The sequence below is a fragment of the Typopeltis vanoorti genome, chromosome 8 (genome assembly GCF_054136105.1).
Source record: "Typopeltis vanoorti isolate ZY-2024b chromosome 8, IOZ_Tvanoo_1.0, whole genome shotgun sequence".
NCBI classification, from domain to species: Eukaryota; Metazoa; Arthropoda; class Arachnida; order Uropygi; family Thelyphonidae; genus Typopeltis; species Typopeltis vanoorti.
The window spans coordinates 126923962-126936208 of NC_143556.1; the positions used below are offsets into that span (position 1 = coordinate 126923962).

General features: G+C 35.4%; 1 protein-coding gene across 1 annotated transcript in view; it reads right to left on the reverse strand.

The window, feature by feature from the left end:
- Positions 1 to 12247, reverse strand: part of LOC150104339 (pyruvate kinase PKM-like) — a 241265-nt gene that overhangs the window by 133391 nt on the left and 95627 nt on the right. The window contains exon 5 of the mRNA XM_090396925.1: positions 6058 to 6244. Coding sequence (XP_090253051.1) covers positions 6058 to 6244 — 187 coding nt within the window. The remainder of the gene's footprint in view (positions 1 to 6057; positions 6245 to 12247) is intronic.

Here is a 12247-nt window from a genome sequence, read left to right on the forward strand (position 1 = left end):
GGTGATGTAAGCTATGAGTCAGCTGAACAACTGACTCATTGCTTACATCATCCACCAATGGACATGTGCCATGGAAAGGTTCAGAGAAACATGCTATTGTCCTTGACATTTCCAAAGCTTTCAACCATGTACGGCATGATGCCATATATGGCCTGCTTAAAAAATTGCCATTCTTGGTCTTCCTGTCCCCTTCTGTAATTGGGTAACCAGCCTCTCTCTGTAAGTTACGGAAGATGGCTCACTCTCTTCGAGCTTTGCCATCAATGCCCGGGTGCCTCAAGGCTCTGTCTTGTGAGATCGTAGATCACGTACCCTTACCTTCAGTAATACACAAATGAACAGACAAGATCAGCATCCCTTTATTGTGGAACTGTAAACACACTAAACCTGCTTCTCCTCTTTGCTGTTTATTCTGTCTACCTCTGTTCTCTAGAACAGCTTTCCTCATGAGTATTCCAAACTACAACTCTTCAAAAAAAAAAAAAAAAAAAACTTTTATCTCAGTCCTCACATGCACCCAACACACGGCACTGATATGCTTATAGGGCTTTCAACCTCTCATATTTGGGATCAATATATATATATATATATATATATATATATATATATATATATATATATTTACACACACACATATACAGTTGGGTCTCTTTTCATGCAGTAGATACATTCCACAGAAAACCGTATATAAAAAAATCACACAAAAAAGACCTAACTTATGTTGAAAAATTAGGGATACGTTCCATAATTTTCTAAAACCGCATAAAACCGAAGCAATGAATTAAAATAAACCTAAAATCGCATAAAAAAGTTTATAAAAATTCAGGAAAATAAGAATGCCTAAGTTTGTTTTAAAGCTTTATTCATTTAATTTTATTGAAAAGTAACATTTTTTTTTTTTTTTTACATTTTGTCATCAGAATTATCGTTGCTATTAGACATTATTCGGCAAAGTTTGCGAACTAGTGCGAAATCACTTTCATCACCAGAAGAGATAGTCAGTGAATCAGATCTGTATGGTCTTTTTTTTTGTTCTGACAAGAAATCACTTGTCAAAGTTTATTCACTTGTAATCAGTGATTAAACTTTGCGATGATGATTTTACTAATTTTTTATACAGCTCACGATATCCAGACATACAGTTCTTCAGCTCAAGTAGGGATTTATAGACTCGTTCAGAATTTGTGTCATTAAGAAGAAAATGATATTGCAATTTATTGCACAGTTCAAGCCCTTCTCGAATTATATTTGCAGCGAGGGGGACAGGTTTTTCTTCCGCTTCACTATCATTTTCTGGATCTTTGACGATATCTAAAGTTAATTGATATCCAATAATATCATAATAGATCTGTATGGTCTTTTTTTTTCTTCTGACAAGAAATCACTTGTCAAAGTTTAATCACTTGTAATCAGTGATTAAAACTTTGCGATGATGATTTTACTAATTTTTTATACAGCTCACGATATCCAGACATACAGTTCTTCAGCTCAAGTTGGGATTTATAGGCTCGTTCAGAATTTGTGTCATTAAGAAGAAAATGATTTTGCAATTTATTGCACAGTTCAAGCCCTTCTCGAATTATATTTGCAGCGAGGGGGACAGGTTTTTCTTCCGCTTCACTATCATTTTCTGGATCTTCGACGATCTCTAAAGTTAATCGATATCCAATAATATCATCGTCACTTAAGACATTATCCACAAGCAATTTGTCTACATCATTTTGGCTAAATGTATCTAAACCTTCTCCACCAATTTCCTGTGCCAAAGTAATGGTTTCAGCTGATAATGTAGATGTTTGCATGGTTGCAACACATCCAGGCCAAGCTGCTTTCCAGCAGGCATTTAAAGTTTGAGGTCTTATTTCAGAGATAGCAGATGCAACATGATTTAAGAAATCCAAAATAGAAATTTTTTTCTAAACGTCAGTTACTGTTAATGATTCATTTTCTACTTTATCCAATATAACTGGAAAAGTGTGCTTAACATAATATTTTTTAAAAGTAGCAATTATGCATTGATCTAATGGCTAAATAATACTTGTATTGGGTGGAAAACATGCTACCTGCACATTTGGATGTTCTAAATGGGGATGATTTGGTGCATTGTCAACAATTAATAAAACTTTAAAATCGAGAGTTTTTTTGCTTCATATATGTTTCCACTTCTGGTACAAAGCAATTATTGAACCATTCAGTAAATACAGCAGTTGTTACTCAGACCTTTGTATAAGCCATCCAATGTAGCTGTTTTAGATCTTTGCCTTTTAGAGCATGTGGTCTTAGAGATCGATTTACTAGGAGGGGTTTCGACATTCGATTACCTGATGCATTGCTACAAAGTAACAACGTTACTCGATCTTTGCTTGCTTTAAACCCACTTGCTTTTTTCTCAGACTTTGTGATGTAAGTTCAACTAGGCATTTTCTTCCAAACCAATCCTGTTTCGTCAGCATTCAACTTGATCTGGACAATATCCACAATCTTCAATAATTTTAGCTCTTCTCTTGAAAATTTTGGCTTCTTCATCTGCTGCTGCAACCTCGCCTGTAATCTTCACGGTACAAAGTGCATTCCTTTTTAAAAACCCGGTTAACCATCCTATGCTAGCCGAAAATTCTTTATCAGCCTGGGAAGCGGAAGTAGACGGCTCCAATTGCTTCATCTGTTCATAAAACCGAAGAGCTTTTTGTTTAATTGAATAATCACTTATAGGAATTCTGCTTTGAGTTAATTCTTCAATCCAAATTATGAACGCTTGTTCCGTTTTAATAAAGCATCCCTTGAGTACAATGATAATTTGGCACTTAGTTTTGTGCAGGAAATGACAGATTTTCTTACTGCAACTTCATTCTTTTTAATTGCTCTTATAGTAGATTCGCCTAAATTAAGATGTTTACCAATCACAATAGATCCCTCTCCTTTTGCTAAGCAATCTAAAATTGCAATTTTTATTTCCAAAGAAATTGCTTCTCTCTGGTGCTTTTTTCCTTCCATTGGGCCAAATTAAATCTTTAAAATAAAAATTAGCAAAATTTAGACTTTCGATAATGAAAAGACAAACACTTACTCATATGAAAAATTAAACTTCACGGACTCACTTACTCACATTATGCCAGAATGTGCTGCAACACTCTGTTCATTATGTACAACGGTACATAAATTTTGAAGTTATGAACTGCATAATTTCAAATCTGCATAAAAAAAGATGCACATAAAAAGAGACCCGAGTGTATGTGTGTGTGTGTATGTATATATATATAAATTTTTACTAAAATAGAGAGCCAAAAGGATTCAGTTCGGCAACACAAAATTGTATAAGTGTCATTATTATATTTTATAATAATAACACTTTACTACTTAAATAATTTTGCATCGCCGAACTGAAGGCTTTCGGTGCTCTATTTTAGTAAATACTTTATGCACCAACCAAGAGTTCGCTTATAAAACAATACATCTCTCCGACATTTCAAATTCCTTAGTATTGACCGAGAACCAACCAGTTTAAAACAGCTGTCAGGTCAGTGAAACCTTATCAAAATGGACTAATAGAAAGCGAATGAATAGATGCTTGGGCAGTGTTTATGTTTTCTAAGTAGTCTGCACTAAGGCAACTCGCGAATGCTAGTGAGTGTATTCCCAGAAGCTCTCTGGTCATCTTATTTTTATGAAATTTTCATAGTTTCTACATTCGGCTTTGAAATAATGATGGATCTAATATCCACTTTACTTACATATAAATTTTCTTTCTAAACAGTAGCTTTCCTGATAGTTTTTTTTTTTAATTTTATTTGAATGTAGCAACTTTTTTTGACTTCTGCAATTCTGCCAATGAGCAGTACTGGCTTAAAGTATCTCACAAGTGAAGTCTTTACTTCTACTAACAAAAATTTTAAAGTTTTGATTCTCTCTTACTCAACTATTGATTTAGTTAATTCTTCATACTAATAACCTGAAGAAACTAAATTGAAAAGGCATATACAGGCAGCCCTCAGTTTACAACAGTTCAATTTATGCCGATTCACAATAACTTCGGATGCCTGCACGTGCTTTCTTACTGTAGTGTGGTCTGACTGAGAAACGATGCTAGCAGGCACTGTAGTGTTTGAGTGTTTACCGAGCTAGTACGACGTATATGTATCGAACCTAGTTTTACTGTTAATCTACCTAATTGTTCTATTTAATTTTTTTTTACATACATACGTATTTAAATTGATAAAGTGGTGATAAAAGAAGTGCAGAAAAGTTAGCAGAACTTGGTGTTAAGAAGGCGCAGAAATCAACCACACTTGAAAAGAAGATGGGCAGACAAGTGCTAATGTCTGTAGAAGTATGAACTTACCTCCATCGACTGTTACGACAATTATGGAAAATGCACATAGAACAAAACAGTCTGTGCAACCATCTACGTTATAGAAGGGGTAAACTTCATGAAAAATTGGAAAAATTATTATCGTTATGGGTGGATGACTTGAATCAGAAAAACATTCCTCTGACGCACGCTGTTATAACTGAGAAAGCAAAAACAATTTTGAGGATCTTAAAAAGACAGATGGAGGTGAAGAAACATTTCTAGGAAGCAAAGGTTGGTTCATAAGTCTCGAAGTAAGTGCCATAGTGTCAAATTATGTGGTGAGGCGGCAAGTGCAGATGTTGCAGCAGCAGTTGCTTTTCGTAAAGAATTTCAAGACTGTGTAGAACAAGGAAATTATCCTCCTGATCTCATTTTCAATGTTGATGAGACTGGGCTCTACTGGAAAAAATTGCCATCATGCACCTTCATTTCCTGTGAAGAACGTTCCGCTACAGGTTTTAAAGCGGCAAAAGATAGACTTATGCTTTTGTTGGGTGCAAATGTTTCCAGAACTTTGAAGCTTAAACCAATGCTGGTGTACCATTCACAGACATCACATGCCTTCAAGAGTCTAAAAGCCATGTTGGCAATCTATTGGAAATGGAACAAGAAAGCTTGGGTTACACAAGACGTTTTTATAGATTGGTACACAAATTATTTTTGTCCTACTGTGTTTCGCTTCTGTAAAGAAAATGATTTGCCTGCCAAAGCATTGCTTCTCTTGGATAATGTCCCCTGGACGTCCTCAAAACCTTATGAAGTAAGAACACCATTGGATGTCAAGGTTGTTTACATGACCCAAACACAACATTGCTTTTGCAACCGATGGATCAGGGGAATATATCAATCTTCAAGGCCTCCGTATAACATTTATGGAAATGGTAAGTCTTGGACACTTCAGGAAAAACTATTAAAGACTATTGGCGGTCATTAAATATTTTCAAGGGCATTAACAACATCAAGGAAGCTTGGAACAAAGTGTCAGCAAAGTGTTTAAAAGGAGCATGGGGAAAACTTCTTCCAGCATTTATGCATAACTTCAAGGAATTAGAGCAAGAGGAGAACGTTATTGAATTTGTTACCAAGCTTGCATGAGAGGTGGGATTAGACGATATTATAGCTGAAGATGTGACAGAAGTCTTAGAGAGCCATGATAAACTCCAATAAAGACTTAAAATAATTACCGAACAATTAAGTCAACATCCAAAGGAGGAGAAAGAAGGGCCCCTGAGAGATATAAAAACGGCCGATTTACAGCATATCCTTGCAAGCATAGAGACATTGACTGATGACCTCTGCAAAATGGACCACAATTGGGAACAGTGTGCGAATGTAAAAAGGAGTATAATTGCATTTATTCGACCTTATACTGAACTCCTTAAAGAAAAAGAAAATCTAGGCAGATAACACTCGATACTTTTTTTCAAAAAAAAAAAATGCAGGTGATCTGAAACCAGGAACTTCAACATAGAAATATGTAATATCTTTTCAAAGTTTCATATTTTTTGTATATAATTTTGTTTTGTTTTCATTATTAATAATTTTATTTTAAGAAATATATATGTATGTATTATCAAAGCTTTAAATATAACTTTGTACCTCCCATTAAAATTGGATTCATTTTACGCCGATTCGGTTTATGCCTGTTTTTTCAGGAACGGAAGTATGGTGTAAACCGAGGGCTGCCTGTATTTATAATTACTTACCAACATTTTTAACAACTAGTGAAATGAGGCCATCATCTACAAATACATGACTTCCAGCTGATAACACTTTTACTATATTTTTATAATCAACATGAATTATTTCAGCTGAACACTTTTCTTTGTAAGCATCATCAATTGTTATTTTCACTGAATTACCCTTTATCATTTCAACTTCAGCAGTAGCCCCCTGAAATGAAAAAAATTAAATTAGTTTCATTTATTATTATTATTTATTTAAATGTCTTCTACAACTAGAAGTAGACAAGAATAGGAGGGGATTTACAATGTTTTTGTTTATGCACTTCAGAATAATGTCATTTTGACTATAAAGGAAAAAAAAATTAAACAAGAATTTTTTTTTCAATGAAAATAAAAATGAAAAATTCCAGCCAAATCAAGCAAATTCAGGAAATTGTTTAACATATTCTCTCAGTGATCCAGATTATTGCTACTACAGGATACAAGCAATCTCAAACAGCATAACTTTAGAGCACCATGAACTGTGCATAATACTTTATTTATGAAGTAATAAAACATTAAAAGATGGCTGTAGTAATGAATGCCTCAGTGAACATGGTGATAAGAATGCACAGAGTCTATATGTTTGGAAGAAAAAGTGAATGTTATAAGAAGAATAGAGTGAAGGAAGACAACAAATGTAGAGTTCTGAACATGGTCCCTTTAACTGTTACACCTATCATTCCTTATAATTTTATTTTAACAAATATATATGTATATATTATCAAAGCTTTAAATATAACAATGTTACACATACTTCATGTGCATATTTTATGAGATATTATTAAGAGAGACCTCCATGGAGTCAAGGACTTATCAAGGGAGGCCACATATCACACACACACAAACACCAGCTATCATACTTATTCTTGAATTCATTCACACTGCCTGCACACACAACATTCAATGGCAATTCATTCCAATCATGCACCACCACCCTGTGAACATAATAAAGAATCCCAAGAAAATTAAAAACTTCTATGAATCCAGTTCATAAGAGAGATTCTAAGATGGGATCATGACAAAAAAGGACAGAAAAACTATTTGTATTTAATCTCTTGGACTCAGGAAATGTAACAAGGAATTGTAAAGAAAAGTTAAGGTTAGAGGCAGGAACACATCTCCCTAACTCCCATTACATTTTTTTTAAATATTACTCTTTTGTTTATGCCTGTACCCTCAACCTAACCTAGCATAACTAAACCTGCCCTAAAAATACTGATAGATTGCAAACTCAAGAAAACAGAAAGGTTGTGTATAAATATTTTCACTTCCTTAAAGGAAAACGGAGATCCAGTTATACAAATTGAAAATATCTGTTATATATAAATGGTCATTATTAAGCACATAAAATGCATGTGCAACTACACTGTTTGGAAAGAAGTCAACAGACACTCCCATGAGAAAGGTGAATTGTGCCATGTAATGAGTCACATGTTTGAAGCCAGCATAAACACTGGAGGATTATGCTCCCAAGTCGGTGCAACTGTGTCTGGATGAAATGGCTGTGAAAAGGAAACTGATGGAGTTTGAAAGAGGTATTGTGATAAGATGTCATGTTACAGGCCTATCTGTTTGGAAATTGTTGACAAATTGGGCCATCCCAGGTCAATAGTCAGTGATACCCTACTGAAACCATGCAGGGAATCAACTGCAAGTGCTACCCACAGTGGATGACCCACCACATTCACTGAATGTGACCATAGGGTGCTACGAATGTATCAGCTGACGAATGGCAATTCTCACATATCATGCAATAATTGTCATTCGTCGGCTAACACATTGAATGTGGAGTTCCAGGCATCAACTGGAACATGAATCTGCACAAAAACATTAAGAACCAAGGCTCACAACATGAGTTTCCATGGTAGGGCTGCAATTTGAAAGCCCCACATTACCCGAACCAGCATGCAGCATCTTCATCAGTGGTACTAAGTGCATGTACAGTGAGACCTGAAAGCTTGAAAAACTATTATGAAGCAACAATCATGCTACACCCTCTACCAAGCAAATGGATGGGTGTGGCAGATGCCCAGTGAACATCTTTTATCAGTGTGCATAGCCCCAACTATGAAATTTGGAGGTGGTGATATGGTCCTGTTTTTCCTGGTTTGGCTTTGGATGTCTGTTTGAGATGCTACAAAAGAGGTATCTGAACATTTCTGGGCAATGCTTCCTGACCACTGTCTCTTTCAGCAAGATAATGCACTGTGTCATTGTCAGGCTGCTGCTGTGACTGCATGGTTTGTGGACATGAACATCACCACACACTTGACTGGCCTCCACAGAACACTGATCTCAACCGTATTTAACATCTGAGGAGATGAACTGGAGCATTGGTTGAGGTCAAGGGACATCTGCCATTGATTGCTATCATATGCTTGTAGAAAGTATGCCCTGTAGGATTGCTGCAGTCATCACAGCGAAAGGAGGTCCTACATCTTATTAAGGTGGGAGCCATGGTTTTATTCCTCACACTATGGCGGTGTTTGTTTTGAAATTTCTTTCAAAACAGTGTACATGTTTCAGTAATCATGATAAGTATACATTATTATTAATCTCCTATTAATATTTTCCTCAAAATCAGTCTATTGGTTGTGAGTACTCCAATAATGTTATATCTAAAATTTCCTGCTTCTAAGGCAGTTCTGATTGAATCGGTCCACCTAGATCTCGGTCTTTCTCTGGGAATGTTTCCTGCCATCTTGGCATCAAACATTTGTTTTGCTAATCTTTTCTTATCCATTCTATTTAAGTGACTATACCACCTTAGATTAGCTCTGCTCACACATCTTTGAATGCTAACAATGTAAAGTTCCTTTCTAATATCTTCATTTTTAATATGATTCTGCCATTAATGCCCCTAATGATCAAAGACTAGAGACCATCATATCTGTGGTCTCTAGTCTTTGTTCAAATACTTTATTTCTAACCCAACTCTTAGATCCATAATTTAAAACTGGTTTGAACACTGTCTTGTATACTACTAGTTTGGTGTTTTGGCTAATTTCTTTCTTATTCCATATAAATTAATATAAATATGAGATATTTCTGCTGTCTATTTCCAGATTTAACTTGCCATCTTCACTAAAAACTGTGCCTATCCTAATTCCTATCCTTATTTATGCTCATGCGTAGACCTACACTGTGCCTAAACAGCTGAGATATTTGACCTGTTCTATAGGCTATCCATTCGAAACTGCAGTTAATGTGTTCAATGTTATTGCCTATTTATTGCTGATTTTCATTCCATATTTGTTACAGCTGTTACTCAATTGAGTTAGAGAGTTCTGGAGACTTGCATCAGATGCATTTAGGAGTGCAACATCATCTGCCTAATACCACTTTCTTTTATAATGTGATCCATATAGATGATGAATAAGAATGTAGATAATTAATGTGCATCCTTGTTTTACTCCTCATTTTACATCAAACCATCTTTTCTATTCTAATTCAAACTGCTGACTTACAATTTAAGTATAGACTTATGTATTACTCTGTATAATTTATATTCACCCCATATAATTGTAGTGTTTAGAAAAGTTTTTCTCTGGCCACCTTGTCGTATGCTTTTCCCAGATCTGCAAAACTTAACTACAGATCCTTGTCAGATTCCCATGATTTATCAACTATATGTCTTAAAGTGAAATTCTAATCTTGGCAATCTCTATTTGGCCTGAACCCAACTTGTTCTTCTCCAAGTTTCTTTTCTACAATCATTACTCCCACCCCTGACCTAATCCCATCATATCCTTCCCCTTCTCCAGAAAATAGTTTATATTCTCCCCCCCCCCCCCTTCCCAAAGTATTCTCTGCCATTCCATCAACTTCACTATACACCAACACAGATGTCTCCAGAACGTTAGACATCGTATACACACATACACACACACACTACTGACAGAAGACCACACCCTAGGTTCACAAACAAAATTAACACCCAGTGATATAAGCCTAATCAAACTAGTAATCTCAACAAACTTCTTTAATTTTAACAATAACATGTATATCCAAATTTTTGGACTCCCTATAGGCCAAAATGTCAGCAGACATTATTTAGCTGAATTATTCCTATCACTTTCTCAACCCCCCCCCACCCCCACAAAGAAATATTAGAATGCCACAATGTTGTTTACAAATTTCCTTGCCAAAAAGGCTGTGATTAAAAACACTACAGGTTCTACTACTAGGTGTCTTTATGGTCAAGACTACAAGAACACTTCCGTGATTGTAATATTCCTATTCCAGAACATTTAAACAATAAAAAAATGCAACAACCAAAAGAAAAACAGAATGCAAAGCATAGGGAAAACAGAAATAGCAGTCCATGTCTTTGAACAGGGAACATATCCTGCAAATCGACAAGACCATAATAATAGATATACAAGATAACGAAACAATTCTTAGAATATCAGAAACGATAGCCATAAAATGTGACATAATCTCCAAGCGTTGGAAGCTCCATAACATAAAAATTAGGTCATGACTCCAACCAATAGGAAATAACACAGATACACCAAAGACAGAAACACCAAGCCGACATGACATAGTCCCCAATTGCCCCATGAGCTCCGAAGACAGCGCACTGTCAAAACAGCTCACACCCTATTACTCCCACCCCTGACCTTATCCCATCATATCCTTCCCCTTCTCCAGCAAATAGTTTCTATTTTCACTCCCCCCCAAAAAGTATTCTCTGCCTACCCTTAATTATATAAATAAACCCGGGTTTTTTCATAAAAGTTTGCATACTCCTTGCCTCACCGATAATTCTCCCACATTGCTCTACCCCTCACTTTTTCCAAACCTCCTTCCTTTCAATATTACTTCCTTCCTTTAACAGCAGATGAATGTATATCACCACACGCTGGGATGCTGCCGAATAAGAAGTCAGTCAGCAACACCCTACAAAGGTATGTTCGAAATTTCCTCTTATGTTCTTCATATATCTATCTGTGTAAAACTTCAGTAATGCCCTAAATTGAATAAAAAGCAAATACATTATAAAAAGGGGCACTCCTAGACAAAAAAGGCTAAATAGCCATAAAATTAAATTTACTTAGAGGAGTAACATGAGAATTTTCCCAGAAATAATACATTCTCAACCTCTTTTCGAGTACTTGCATAACTCTTTCCTGGAACAAAGCAGAAAAATCCCTCTATAATTCTCACATTTCGCTTTATTCCCATTTTTATAAATGGCTACTTTGAGCTCAACTCCAATCATCAGGAATTCAATCTCTTTTACCACACCCTCTGAATTTATGCAGTGTAGCCACTGCAAAACTTTTATACCTCCATACACATTTCTTGTTGAATATCATCTACTCCAACTGTCTTTCCACATTTCAAGTTTTGACAGTTTTTTCTACCTCAAGTACTGATATGTATTCCTCTTTGCATTCATCTTGAAAATTTTCTAGTACACTTCTATCGCTGTTTGGTTCGTTTAACAGTCTTTTGAAGTAATTACTCCAGACATCTAGGATAGCCTTATCTTCTGTTTTTCATATCTTCTTTATCATCTTTGATTCCTTTTACAGTACTCTCTCCTCCATTTCTAAGCTTCTTTAATAGCCTCTAGAACATTTTGCTACATTCCTGATATTTTATTTTCCATACTCTTATCGAAAGTCTTCTGATGACTTTTGTTTAGTTACTTTTAAACATAGCTTAGCTCTCTTACATTTTTCTCTGCATGTTTCTTAGGGGGATCTGACAACTTATTTGCTAGGCACTTTTGGTATGCTTTCTTCTTTTCCAGGATGGCTTCTTTATCTTCTTGTGTCCACCATGGTGTTCTTATTTTTCTATCCATGCAGACAACTTCACTATATGCCTCACTAGCTAAATTAATATCTTCTTTAGAGTTTGCCAGTGAGACTCCAAGGTTTGGTTCCTGTTTTCAATTTGTTTAATTTTTTTCCTTCAATAATGTTTGTTTTACCTGTAAAAGCTGCTCAACTTTATCTTTAAAACAATCTTACACACTGTTCTTTTCAATGTGATCCATTTTTATCCTGCTTAGTAATGGTCACTTCCAATATCAAATGCTCTGTACATCCTGAACCAGCATGATGATATCACTATCAACAATGATGTAGTCAATCAGGCTTTTTCTTATTTCTTGTGTTTTCTCTCTATGTGAACTTGGTGAATCTTTATGTTGAAA